Source organism: Emydura macquarii, unplaced genomic scaffold, assembly GCF_026122565.2.
Source record: "Emydura macquarii macquarii isolate MOO-44397 ecotype Brisbane River unplaced genomic scaffold, CSIRO-AGI_Emac_v2 contig_318, whole genome shotgun sequence".
In the NCBI taxonomy this organism is placed as follows: Eukaryota; Metazoa; Chordata; order Testudines; family Chelidae; genus Emydura; species Emydura macquarii.
The window spans coordinates 3,569,697-3,584,272 of record NW_027130455.1 but is presented as its reverse complement, the minus strand read 5'-3'; the positions used below and the strand labels follow the sequence as shown (position 1 = coordinate 3,584,272).

The following is a 14,576-nucleotide window of genomic DNA, read 5'->3' as shown; positions in this document are numbered from 1 at the left end:
AAATTATTTTGTCTTTTTCCCCCAAAAAAATCAATTCCCTTAGCCTCATGAGGTACCCTACAACAACAGATTCTTCTGTGTGCACTATGAAGTGAAAGGATACTTGTTATAGGTTTCATTTTCAAACGTCCACTGGATGGGTTATAAACAACAGTGAGTAAAACAGATTTTGAAAATGATAAACAAAATACCTTGACAGTGTCCTTTTAAATGCATTATCTGCCTGTGTTCACAAACGAGGATGGGCCTGGGAGACAGATGCCAGAAAGAGACATACCCAGGGAAGAAGCAGAAATATTGAAGGACATCAGGTTAATGCCAGAATAGCTGATCAAGAAATTAAAAGAAAAAAATCTAAAAGACTGACAAAGCCCCTCCTCCCTCAAATAAACAGAAAAATCTTTACTAGATGTAATTAAAAACTCACTGGAAAAGATAGAGATTACAGATAGTCTGGGAGTTATTTTTTACACCTATATTTGGGAAGGGACCAGAGATGGTTTAGAAATAGTTTTGTAACTTTGACTCTACCTTTGGAGAAAATGCAGGACAGAAAACATTAATTAGGGACAGAATGGGGAAACATAAAGACAGGGCTTTATACTAGAGCTTTCTACATTGAATATGCACTGAATTTAATAGGAGTTGAAAGCATGCAGCAACTTGCAAAAGAACTCAGCATCACATAAGATTGGACCATAAATCTTGGTAGATAACATAGATATAGAAAAGGGAAATTACACTTTTCAATGGCGAGGACGGAACAAAAGAGTTGGTGGCAAAAAGGTAGTGGACATACTTTTTAGTCAAGCCAAACTTCTCTTACAGATTTGGATATCCTTCATTTTCATATGCACTTCCTTTGCCACATGGAAAACTCATGTTGCAGAGGAGGGATGTCTATAGCTCTCAAATCTCTGCTTTGGGAAGCATGCTATTCCTTGAGGGATTGAGAATATTACCTCTGTAGAACTCCTAGCCCATAGTGACATGGCAGTGATGAACCAATGTTAGGCTGGGTTTTAAATTCAGATCCTCCTTTATGTTGCCACAAACTCACTGCGCTGTCTCAATTATTTAATCTTAAAAAATTATTTAGTCTTTAAATTAAAACAATTATTTAGGCTTTAAATTTATTTAAAATTATTTAGTCTTTAAAAAGCCAAACTCCACCCTCTGTACAACCCTACTGAAGATGCTAAAGTTGCTTGGCTGTAATAGAAGATAGAATTTGACCCATACAAAATTTCATGAAATAAAATACTATTCTACAAAGATAGGATCAAATTCCACTTTCAGTAACGCTGATGTCAATGGAGAGACAGAATTTGCATGTAAATGACAAAAAAACATTTTAGAAGTATAGTTTGAGGATTGAACTATGCGACTGTGTATAGGAATGGCATGAAGATTGGTGCTGTAAGATTTGGTGATGGTGATTCTGTAGAAAATGTATTTACCCTCTTGGTCATTACTGAGTCAATGTCTCTATGTATTGTTAAGATGCATTGTAGAGTAGAAGGTGCTAGCCTCTGGATAACATTTAAAACAGTTCCTGATCATTTATGGCCATTACTATCCAATGACTCTTGTTTTGTTTGGGTTGAAATGTAAATGTCAATATCATTGCTAAACTCTAGTATAGGTAATTACATATATCCTACCTAAAATTCCTTTGGTTTCAGTTGGATATACATGATTCCTGTTATAAACTCTATTTTGGTTTGCTGTGATTTAAACTATTGTTGCTGGTACCTTGAGTATAGTTCTAAACAGTGACTATTTCAGCACAGAGGATTGCTGCAGTGATAGAATCAGAGAAGATTACGGTTGGAAGGGATCTCAGGAGGTCATCTTGTAGGAATAAAATTATAATTGTAACCCTGTAGCTTAATTCATAGCTTTTAATTCATACCCTTATTTGTATCAACCTCTATATAGTTATTATTGAAATCATGTAACATTTGAACTTCTATCAGTCATACTCCATATTGTGAATGTAAAACCCCATTTTGACCTATGTACTCCATCTTGTGTAAAAAACCCATTTTGACCCTATGTACTCCATCTTGTGTCAAACCCTTTCTAAACCTTTAGATGAATAAGGTAGTTATCTGAACAAGGTATGAATGGAGGGTGTATGTGTGTGTGAGTCAGACCCAAACTGCCAGCTTGTCTTGATGAAGTTGTCCTGATGAAGTGTGAAGTCCATCCTAGGCTGAAGAGTGTGAACACAGCCCCAAAAAGCAAAGAAGGATCCACCCCAGAAAAACTTAATCAAGACATCAAAGAACAAGCTGAAAGTCACGTCTGCTATTGTACCAGCAATCAAGGGTCACAGAGAAGCGACGTGACACAGCAGAACTGAAAAACCTATAAAAGACTGGGTGAGATTTCAAGGCTTTGGGGGAAAAACAGCGTTCTACACATCATCTAAAGAAGAGCGTCGGTGCGCGCCCGACAAGGACCCTGCTCTCCTCGTGCCCAGCTTCCCTGGCCAGGTAGCTGCCACGAGCCACGAACTCCAGCAACGAACCCTAGCTACGATCTCAAGCCACAATCAGGACTGGTAGCTATATATATAACTATAGAACGCTTTCTGGTGTGTTTGGGCGCGTGTATGTATGTATGTGTGTGTGTGTGTGTGTGTGTAGGTTTAAGTTAGTTATTACTTTAGTTTTTGTCAATAAATGCAGCATACTGCCTTTTCCCCTTGAAAAAGTCCCGAGTGCTTAATTTTGCACAACAATCTAATCCAACCCCCTGTTCAAAGCAGGACCAACCCCAACTAAATCATTCCAGCCAGGGTTTTGTCAAGCCACACCTTAAAAACTTCTAAGGTAACCCATTCCAGTATTTCACCACCCTCCTAGTGAAAAAGTTTTTCCTAATATCCAACCTAGACCTCCCCCACTGCAACTTGGGACCATTGCTCCTAGTTCTGTCATCTACTACCACTGAGAACAGCCCAGCTCCATCCTCCCCGCAACCCCCTTTCAGGTAATTAAAAGCTATCAAATTCCCCCTCATTCTTCTCTTCTGCAAGCTAAACAAGCCTAGTTCCCTCAGCCTCTCCTCATAAGTCATGTGCTACAGCCCCCTAATCATTTTTGTTGCCCTCCACTGGACTCTCTCCAATTTGTCCATATCCTTTCTGTAGTGGGGGGCCCAAAACTGGACAAAATACTCCAAATGTGGCCTCACCAGTGCCGAATAGAGGGGAATAATCACTTCCCTTGATCTGGTGGCAATGCTCCTACTAAGGCAGCCGAATATGCTGTTAGACTTGTTGGCAATAAGGGCACACTGTTGACTTATATCCAGCTTCTTGTCCACTGTAACCCCCAGGTCCTTTTCTGCAGAACTGCTGCCTACCCAGTCAGTCCCCAGTCTGTAGCACTGCATGGGATTCTTTTGTTCTAAGTGCAAGTCTCTGCACTTGTCCTTGTTGAACCTCATCAGATTTTGCTTGGCCCAATCCTCCAATTTGTCTAGGTCACTTTGTATCCTATCCCTACCCTCCAGGGTATCTACCACTCTCCCCATCTTAGTGTCATCTGCAAACTTGCTGAGGGTGCAATCCACCCCATCCTGCAGATCATTAATGAAGACGTTGAAGAGAACCAGTCCCAGCACCGACCGGTGGGGCACCCCTTTGTTACTGGCTGCCAACTAGACATCAAGCAGTTGGTCCTGCTGAGCCTGATGATCTAGCCAGCTTTCTATCCACCTTATAGTCAGTGGCGAAAGAGGTGAAGCAATTCCTGTAGCAACATATGTACTTGGTAAAGTTGGCTAAAATGGATACTTTTGGGTGATAATACAGCACTATTTTTATAGCAATATCGTTACTTGTGACTGTGAGACATTGGAAATGAAGGGAAGTAAGAACTGGAGTTATATACAGATCAGATTTTGGGCCATTTTTTCCAATATAAACAACTATAGAAAGTTGTAGTAAGGAAATGACATTTGCTTATGATATAAAACTGGCAAATGCACTGAAATGTAGTGAAATGTAAGGATACATATTTTAGCATGTAGAGAACTACACAAACAACTTGTATTATATGAAGGAACAATCAGTGGCACACGTACAAAATGGGAAATGACTGCCTAGGAAGTATTGCTGAAAGGGTTTGGCCGTTATAGCGGATCTCAAGCTAAATATGAGTCAACAGTGTAACACTGTTGCAAAAAAAAGCAAACATCATTCTGTGATGTATCGGCAGGAGTGTTGTAAGCAAGAAATGAGAAAAAGTCCTTCTACTCTGCTCTGCGCTGATTAGGCCTCAGCTGAGTATTGTGTCCAGTTCTGGGCGTCACTTTTCAAGAAAGAAGTGAACAAATTGGAGAAAGTCCAAAGGAGAGCAACAAAAATTATTAAAGGTCTAAAAACATGACCTATGAGGAAAGATTGAAAAAAAAATCAGTTTTCTTTCGTCTGGAAAAGAGAAGATTGAGGGGGAATATGATAACAGTTTTCAAATACATAAAAGTTTGGGTCTTGCCCACATGTTCAGGGCCTAACTGATCACCCTATTTGGGATTGGGAAGGAATTTGCCCCCACATTAGATTGGCAGAGACCCTGGGATTTTTCACCTTCCTCTGTAATATGGGACATGGGTCATATCATTGGAGGTTTTTAAGAACATATTAGACACACATCTGTCAGGAATTGTCTAGTTATTACGTAGTTCTCCCTTGAGTGCAGGGGTGTACTAGATGACCTATTGAGGTTCCTTCCAATCCTACATTTCTATGATTATCAGAGCCAGCAATTGGATGCCTATTTCATTAGTCTCTAGGATGTACATTTATTGCAATGATGACCATGAAAAAACAAAGCAAAAGGATCCTGTCCTCATAATGGCTGCATGCTACCAAACATGAAAGGAGAAAGATCCATGTTTACGAGGGAAGAAACTCTAAAACTTGTAGCACAAAATTCTAGAACACATATATAAACATCCTGTACCAAAGGAAATCATTATGCATTATGCATTTTTATTACAGTAGCACCCACAAGTCCCATACACTTCAGAAGACATTGCCTCTATTCCAAAGAGTTTACAATCTAACTTAAATTGCTGTACTGTTAGGACATCATTTATAAGGATCAATATTCCCAAGTTTTCAGCACAAGGCAGGTGGTAACATCCATAGATCTCAGGGATTTTGGTAATCCAGTAAAATCAGATCATCTGAGGACCAGAGTTCCAGGCAGAGTGGCATACATAAAATTCACTTTGGTTCTGGAAACATTTTTGCTATGCTCTCCATTTTCAATTTAGAAAATAACTCTGGAACCAGTAATGTATCTAAAAGCAGAATGAACTTTTAAAATGCCCATCTGTAAGTAAATTTCTTTTTTCTAAAGATGCCACAGTTAATAGATCACAATTTATGTACTGATTTATTGGGCTTACATTTGTACTAACTACATACAAAAGTGCCTATCCCAAGCGCTTGACAAACTCTTGAAAATACAATTAATCCATTAACAGACACTTATTCATTTATTCAAGGATGGCACTATCTGCACAACAGTGTGAACATAAACATAGACTAAATCCCATCAAACCCAGCACTGGAATCCCCAACCGGATCTGTCCCTCAGTTCTCCACAGCCAAGCAGGCCCTAAATGTTAACAAACTCAGGCAGTTACATTCAGACTAGGTGGAGAAGTGGATTCTAAAGGTAGAGGGCCCTAACAAAGAATTCCCTAGATATCTAAGGTACTTATGTGGCACCTATTACTGTAGTATCTGAATGCCTCACATTCTTTCCCGTGAGGTAAGGAAGTTCTATTTATCCCCATTTTAGAGATGTGAAACTGAGTCACAGAGAAGCTAAGGCACAGATTTTTAAAGGTGTTGGGACGGTACTAAATTACTATAAATCACTGTGCTTGACATAAATCTAGTAAAGCTTGGTAAATCAGTGTGCTAAAGGATTCTGGACCAGACAGCACTAGACAGATTATATGGCAAATCACTAAGAATACAGAACTTTCACTTGGCACTGACATAAGCCATGAATATTTATCCAGGCCCTGTGTGTGTAGCTGTGCTAATATGACAGACCAATGGTCATGGTCAGCCAATGGCCAGTTCACCTAGAGTGTACACATTTGTGTGTGTAATGGTGAATCTGGGTCTAACCGACCTGGGTCAACTGACCCTGTAGAACAGCACATCAGGTGCCTGGGTGATTATTTGACAATATGTACATATCAGCTGAGCCCTGTTGTCCCTCTCAAAAATAATTAGAAAAACAAGTAATAAATAATCATGATATGCTAAATAAGTGCGAGCAGAGCATATTTTGGGGACCTGTGACTCCATTGGGAAAAGGGTATATAAGGATTGGGGAATATCACATGCCACATAGACATCCCAATTAACATCTGAAGAGGGACTTTAGAACCAAAGTAAGGGTAGCCAACACCCTACCACAAGGGACTATTAAATAGATCAGGTACTCAAGAAGAAGAAGAACCAGAAAGTCAGGATAGCCGAGACCCTGCTACGGGGGACTCAGAAAACAGACCAAGTACCTGGAACAGTCTACATCTAGAACTGGTATCTATACCTGCTTTGTTTGCTAATCACGATACTGTGTGGGGCCAGCATAGTTACTGAAGATTTATGCTTGGGGAATTGAAGCTTACTAAGGAGAGGCATTGCATAGCTTTTTCTGTTTGCCTGTAATACCTGCTTTCCAATAAATAGCTTTGCACTGAAGAGATTGAATCCTAGTCTTCGCAAGTATGGTTATTGGGTGCCCAGCGGTGAGTACCTGAATTGATCCTGGCCCAACAAAAGGTATTTAGGCACTGCTTCACCCATCATTGCAATGCCTAACTGATTTATGAGTCTAAACCCTATTCTTAAAAGGGAGTTAGGAATTTAGGAGCCTAAATCGCATCTACTGTAAATGGGATTTTGACTCTGAAGTGCCTAAATCCCTTTTGAAATGAGATTTAGGCTCCTAAATTAGTTGCACATTGCAGTGCTGAGTATGCCAACTCCTAATTATCTTTAAAAATCTGGGCCCAAGTGACTTGCCCACTATCATACAGGAAGTCTATGGAAAACACAAGGACTTGAACCCATGTTGCCTAATTTCTAGGTTAACACCCTAACCAATGGATCAGCCTTCACTTCCTATACCAAAGATCTCCTTCTTAGGTGCCTCCACTGACTGCAGCTGTGGGATTACATCACAGGGAGAGAGATGGCTTCTTAGACAGGTAGATGCCAGATGGTTTTATGGGTAAAAACAAGTACCTTAAAAGTCAATCTGGAAAACAAAAAGCAGCCAGTGGAGATCAGAGAGCACAAGTTTAATATGCTCACAAAATGACACACCACTAAAAGCAAATTGCCCAAATCTGCACCAGCTGCATTCTGTGGATGGATTTAAATTGTAGCCTTATGAAAAGTGTATCACATTACTGATGAGTTGACAAAGGGATTACTGATGGTTACAAAGGCCACAGCTGAAAGAAATGGACATAGCTTCCAGGTCATCTGGAAATGAAGGAAAGCTGACCTAGTTTCAACTGCAGCCGGCTCCTCTGTTAGCAGCTGGGTGTCTAACCCAACCCTCCTATTGGGAATCCAATCCACAAATACAGGACACATGCTCTCCTGCCACATCTTCCAATTGCTTTCCTCAACCAACCAGCATCATCTCCAACTTGTCTGGATTGAATCTCAGCCAGCTCACACTCATCCATGTCTCAAATCCCACCTACACACTGAGTAATGTAAATGATCACACCAGCTGATTCAGTGGAGATGGAGGTATAAAGTTTTGTGTCATCACCATACTGAAGACACCAGAGCCTATGTCTCCTCACTAACCCTCCTACCAGCTTCACATACATATTAATTACCCTGAGACTGGAAGTGTAGTTCAGCCCTGAGAATAGCGGCCTTAGATCTGAGCAGATACTGAGAGCTGTCTCACTTGAACCTTTTTGATATTCTCAACTAAAAATGAGACAGGGCAATGGTACTTCTCCACAGGCCTTCACTACTCAAATGACATCAGTCTCAAGCGCAAGTTGATGGCTAAAGTGTTCCCGACACTTTCATCACTTCAGAAACAGACATTGGCTGAAAGTCAAGCAAAGAAAATGTGATGTTTTCCCCCTCAAATATCTGCTTTATCTCCAGGGAGTGAGACAATTCTGAGCAAATTCACGCAATGTTATCAGCAAAATAAAAAAATTTCCTCACAACAGAAGACACTCAATTCAGTCACTAAGTGGAAGTGACTCAGATTAATTAAGCTGTCTACCCCCTGGAACAGACCAACTGATTCAAGTACCATTCCTTTGCTTCTTTCACAGCCATGGCGTAAGAATTTCAAAAATCTTTACGTCACAATGAATCAGACTCAAACTGGGATTTTCACCAGAGGTGCTATGGTCATTTTCCCTCTCACTTCAGTTGTTGTGGGACATCTGTAAATCAAGGTGACCCATCAGATAAAAACCAGCAAAGATGATGCCTTAGAGGCCATTTCATAGATAATTGAGGACAAAACCCATCATAGACCAGTTTGTCAGAGGAACAATATTCTGTCTCAGAGTCCCCTGTGTAAAGCACGAAGGATTCTTTCTCCAAGAATCAGGCAGCACAGACAATGCTAAAGAGGTTTATTCACAATACCGGGAAGTCTGATAAATCAGCTTCAACTTCATGGTGTTACAGTGGTCAATTATATACACTTTCTTATCGATTACATATTACGTTTTAAATTCTTTATCTATTCACTTACAAATACAGACATTGTCCCATCTGGAGAAAACAGCAATGATAATGGTCGTTACACACATGCAGAGACACTTTTAATCACTCTACTTATACCAAGGATGCTAGGGCTACACTTGGGGTGGGGGTAGGGTGGGGGAAGAAAGCGGGGGGGGGGGGGGGGAGGGTCCTTACATACAGGTGGAAGATGAGACAGAAATTCTAAAAGCAAATGTGCTGGTCTCATTGAAATTAGAATCACTAAGAGGACATCTGGCTTCCTGAGCCATCAGATGTTTACACTAGCCTTTGTCCTTGAGGCTCAGGTATTTTTGTTAACCATTTAAATGAGTTTCGACCTACAACTTGTTAGCTGAAAACAACCTCAAGCCTTACACCTGGAACTGCTCTTTTATTTTCATGGATAAACCCCCTGCTAAGAGAGGTAAGCTCCAACTTGGTCTCAAAAGAGTTAATTTTTATTTTAGCAATTAAAGACCAAGAGGCATGTCTCTAAAATAAAAATGAAGTACAGCAACATTGTAAAAGCTAGAAAAAGACAGACTAACTTGCCCATTCACAGCATATAATGTAACAAAAACATTAAATAGATATATCAGGAGGGGAGACAGTTGCAAAACAGAACAGGAGGTTAAATTTTAAAGGGATGTTGTCAACTGAAACTTGGGGGAAAAAAAAAAAAAAGCTTTTCAGAAAAAGCTTTTCTAAAATCAAAGACCAATCAAAATGATTTTACAATCCAATAAAAAGAAGGGCTTTTAAAAATAACAACAAATAGACACTTCACTGCAATGTTTGAAACCCAAAACTAAAACACTGAATCTAGAGGTGTGTTTAAAGAAAAGAGTGTTATAAAAACAGTAGAAACTATAAACAAAAATAGAGCTGACTATATTGATTTTTATTGTATAGGCTGAGAGAAATGCAAATAAATAAATAACTAAACAACAAGTTAAGGAAACTGGATATACTTAAAAAAATGGAAGTTGTTAATCATAATAAATTTGTTTATTTACAATGTATAATTTTAACTTCACAGTGTCCCCTTTATCTCTTTATCTCTTTATCTCTCTTACAGGAGAACTAAAATACCCCAAAGTGGAAACTTTGAATCAGTGACCAGCTAAAATAGATATTCTAAACAAAAGCAAAATTCTAGAGGGTGGGAGAGTTTGGGCACATCTATGTTGGAAATAGATTCTACATCATGGATCATCCAAACTGACATTCAGCTGTAGAAGCCAAATCGAAGGAACATTTGTAAATGCATGCAGAAAAGACCAGGTGGCTGCTTTGAAAAAACTCATGAGATTAAATGAGTTTAACATTATCCTGACAAGCCCGTGGGTTGTAGCAGTGAGAGATGCAATCAGACAGTCATTTAGGCACAGTCTTCTTACTAACAACAGAATTTATTGTGTTGGTGTTAAAAAGCAGCTTGATTTTTCTAAGGCCTTCAGTCAGCTCATCCCAGGGATCTTGTCATGTCAAGGCCATGGAGAAGGCCCTCATTGTGGGGTAAAATCCTGACCCCGTTAACATCAATGGGGCTAGGATTTCATCCATTGTGTATAGCTTCCTTATATAAACCGCAATTCCATTCAAAATATATCACATTAAATCCTGTTCAGTTACACCGGTGTACCCAGAATAGCTCAATTCACTTCAATGGATTCACACCACACTACTTTAATGAAACACATGAAGATCATTAATTTTAGACGTGTGCATATCTGTATTGGGCAAAGATATTTGGACAACTTGTATTGGTGGTTTGTGGGCAGTAAATATAAACAAAGGTGACATTTTATACCGTGTGAAAGTGATTTTAATTCTGAATTTTGGTCAAAAGTGGGTTCTAATGTTAGCTTGATATGAAGTTAAGAGGCTTATGTTATTCTGACATGCAGTTACAATTTGCTTCCTATCTTTATTTTATGTGAATGTCATCTATCCACAACATCAGCTTAGTCCATCCTTCAACCTGAGGGCCCTCAGTATCTCTCAGGATCAGGGCCACATATTCTTCTACCAATAATAAACATATTCCCATTTGTAGATAGCTGGCAACTTGGGTAACAAAAGGGAGAAGAAAGAAAACCTGCTAATTGCAGTGCTTACTATCACTGCCTAAATACTTCGACGGTCAATTTCTCACTAAACGAATGTTTAATTTTTTTTGTAATGGTCTTCCCTCAGTCCCAATAAAAATATTCATTGGTTTTTGTTAAATAATCTAGCTACTACATATTTATTTAACAACAAGCAACAAAATGAAGAGTACTTTGATTCATTTTTTCTATATTACTGTTTCTACATGGCAACACTTCCCTTCATCATTTTTTCATGGTATTCATTACATTCCACATGATGCATTTACTTGTTTTTATTGTGATTGTCTCAGTGTAATCCTGCAGCTATTACATTACAATCTGGCATTAAATAACACACCACTGAAGTTTTGCTAAGTGCATCAGTAATTTATACATATGCTTCATCTTTGCCAGATTAGAAAGCTGCATGCAGATGTTTTTACAAGACTGTGCAGACTAACCTTGCTGCATGGAGCAATCCAATAAACCACTGACAGGAATGGCAGCCCTATTGCAACAGCAAGAACAACTAGAAACTTCACAGCCATGGTCTGCTGACGTAAACCTGAGAGATTCTCATACCAGATTGAGAGAAGTTGTTGCTGGCAGTTTGGATGTGCTACAAACTATGACAAAGGAAAGGAACACAACAAAGGAACATTATTGTCAAAATACCACTAAATAAAATGTTAGCCACCTGAAAAAGATGTAGACTGTAGAAATAACAACAACTCAGCTAACATTCAGAGCACTATTAGAGTGTACCGTAGAGAAGATGGCAATCTGCTTTTTTTGAAAAGCATAATCTCCCTAGAATGCAGGTAAACTGCTATTAAAGGAATTTTGGCTACTGGTCCAAAAGTCACATTGGATTCTGTGTGATGGTTAAAACTTTACCAAAAACCAATAACTCATTCCTCAAACTAGGGAAAATTTCTATGCCTTTAACATCATCCCAATATGTTGTCAATGCCTTATATTATTTAACTGCATATAATCATGTGAAGTGGAAAAATAATAAGACATGAGACACTGAATCAAACTGATCAATTCACAGTTTAAATGCTATTTTATTGCAAAGTGTAGGTACTAATAAGGTTAATGAACAGCAATCTAAATCCTTCTCCCAATGCAGTCTATGGGAATGTTGTCATTGACTTCGGTGGGGTCAGGATCTGGCCTGGTGTACAGGGCACTGTGTAGTCTTTCCCTGCCAAGAGGCTCCAAGGTGAATAATTTCAGGAATGTGAGATTCCTGCATCCCTCAAAATAATTCAGGTTGAGAAAAAAAAATCAGGATTTCTATGGTTAATCTCTTCATTATGATACTTCAATTTTTCACAAAAGACTTTATGCCAGGAAAATTTGTCATCAAGATACAATTAAAAGAGAATCATACAGAATCAGAGCAATGTAAGGCTGGAAGGGAACTTGAGAGGTCATCTAGTCCATCCCCACAGATTGAGGCTGGACCAGATATACCTAGACCATCCCAAAACGGTGTTTGTCTGTTCTTAAAAAGCTGTTTTTAAAAACCACCTATGACAGGGATTCCACAACCTCCATTAGATCCCTATCCCAGTACTTAACTACCCTTATAGATAGGAAGCTTTCCCTAATATCTAGCCTAAATCTCCCTCACTGTAGATGAAACTAATTACTTCTTGTTCTACCTTTACTCCTGAGGGAATTCTGCACCAAAAAATTAAAAATTCTGCACACAATATTTTTAAATTCTGCAAAATTCTGAAAATTGTATTTATCAATAAATAAATATGGAGGCTCCAGTATGGCAGTGGGGAGCACAGGCCACTGGCTGCATGGAGGTGGGAGATCACCCTGCAACCCCCCAGTTGGGACACAGACTTGGCGGTGAGGCTGCACCCAACCTTGACACAGTGCAAGGTCTGGGCCTACCCCAGAAACACTCCGGGGTCCTGCTCCTCCATGCCAGGTGCACCAGGTGTGGGCAGGCAGGCTCAGCCCAGCAAGATCCAAGTGTGGAGGGGGTTAGAGTGTGGGGATCCAGATATGGAATGAGAGGATTCTGTTCGGGGGAATCTGGGTGTAGGCAGCTCGGTGGAGAGTCTGGGTGTGGCAGGGATCTGGATGCCCAGGGGCTTGTTGGAGGGCTCCAGGTGCAGGGGCAATGGGATTCTGCATGGTGGGTCCAGGTGAAGGTGACTAGGGCTCAACGGGCAGGTCTGGGGCTCAACAAGGGGGTCTGAGTGTGGGGGGTGCAGTGGGGGTCCAGGTGCTGGAGGAGTAGGGCTTGGTGGGAGGGTCTGGGCACAGCTGGCTGGGGCTCATTGGGTTGGGAGTTCAGGTGTATGGGGCTTCTTGGGATGGTCCGGGTGTGGGGAGGATGGGGATCATCAGGGTGGGAGCTCAAGTGTGGGGGGTTCAGCAGGGGTGGCCTGGCTGCAGAGGTTTGGGGCCCAGATGCAGGGTGGGGCTCAGCAGGGGGGTCCAGATGCAGGGGGGCTCCAGATGCAGGAGGTGATGTTTGGAAGGATGAGGATTAATGTAGGAGGTTTTTTTGGGGGGGGGGTTCAGGGTGCGGGGAGTCAGGCTCAGGTATGGAGGGTCTGGAGGCACAGGGGTTGGGTGGATGTGGGAGCAGCTCCCCATACAGTGACCCCTCCGCCCATGGCTGAGGAACGATGGGGGCAGGAAGCGGGGGGTGGGGGGAACTTCCTCCAGCGAGGTGGGTTTCTGGGGGTGGGTCTGACCTGGCCCGGGCAGCTCATTGCACGAGAAGAGGGAAATTCCCCTCCTGCCCTGCTCCCAGCCCAGCCCAGCCCAGCCAGGACTAGCAGCTGAGCCCACCTCTCTGCCGGCTGCTTCAGGCACCTGAAACTACATGCCTGTGCTGCTGGGGAGGAGCACGTGACCACTCTTGCGACTTCCCTTTGCTTCCCCATCAGAAAGTCATTTTTCTGTGGGAAAGGAAAGAAATCTGCAAGGGACATGAATTCTGTGCATACGCAGTGGCACAGAATTCCCCCAGGAGTATACTTTCAACAGACATGGAAAAAAACTGATCACCGACCTCTTTATACTCAGTCTTTTTAACCATTCCTCATAGGTCATGTTTTCTAAACTTTTTATCATTTTTATTGCTCTCCTCTGCACTCACACCAATTTATCCATATGTTTTTTAAGTGTGGTGCCCCAAACCGAGCACAGTACGCCAGCTGACACTTCACCAATGCTGAGTACACAGTAGGACAATTATCTCCCGTGTCTCACATACAACACTTCTGAAGAAGAGTGTAAAATATATGTAAAGTCAGTGTATCTCTCCTAGGCAAGCAGAAGTCACCCTCTGTTCTGAAATAAGGATGTTCTAAACTGTAGCATGAGCATATGGATTACATAGTGTAGCACAAAATGAATTTCTAAACATTATAGTCAGGTACTGTAGCCTTATCTAACCTTAATTTTGCAAATTGTATAGTTTGATATTTCAACATTCACTTTTCAAATGTGTACAGCTTCTCCATCTGGCTCTAGAAAATCCAGGATTATGAAAAGCATTGAAGAAGTCATAAACTGAACAGTACACATTATAAATACTAATTATTAATGGCTATCATTTACCATTATTTTAAAGATATTATTATGGTATTCAGTAATAAAGAATCAGCCTCCATCTGAGCCTAATGCACAGGAAATAACTGGATCTATTCAGG

The 14,576-nt window shown here is 40.7% G+C and overlaps 1 protein-coding gene across 1 annotated transcript in view; it reads right to left on the bottom strand.

Moving 5' to 3' along the window:
• Nucleotides 1-14,576, bottom strand: part of TRPC6 (transient receptor potential cation channel subfamily C member 6) — a 121,609-nt gene that overhangs the window by 27,799 nt on the left and 79,234 nt on the right. The window contains exon 4 of the mRNA XM_067567501.1: nt 11,343-11,507. Coding sequence (XP_067423602.1) covers nt 11,343-11,507 — 165 coding nt within the window. The remainder of the gene's footprint in view (nt 1-11,342; nt 11,508-14,576) is intronic.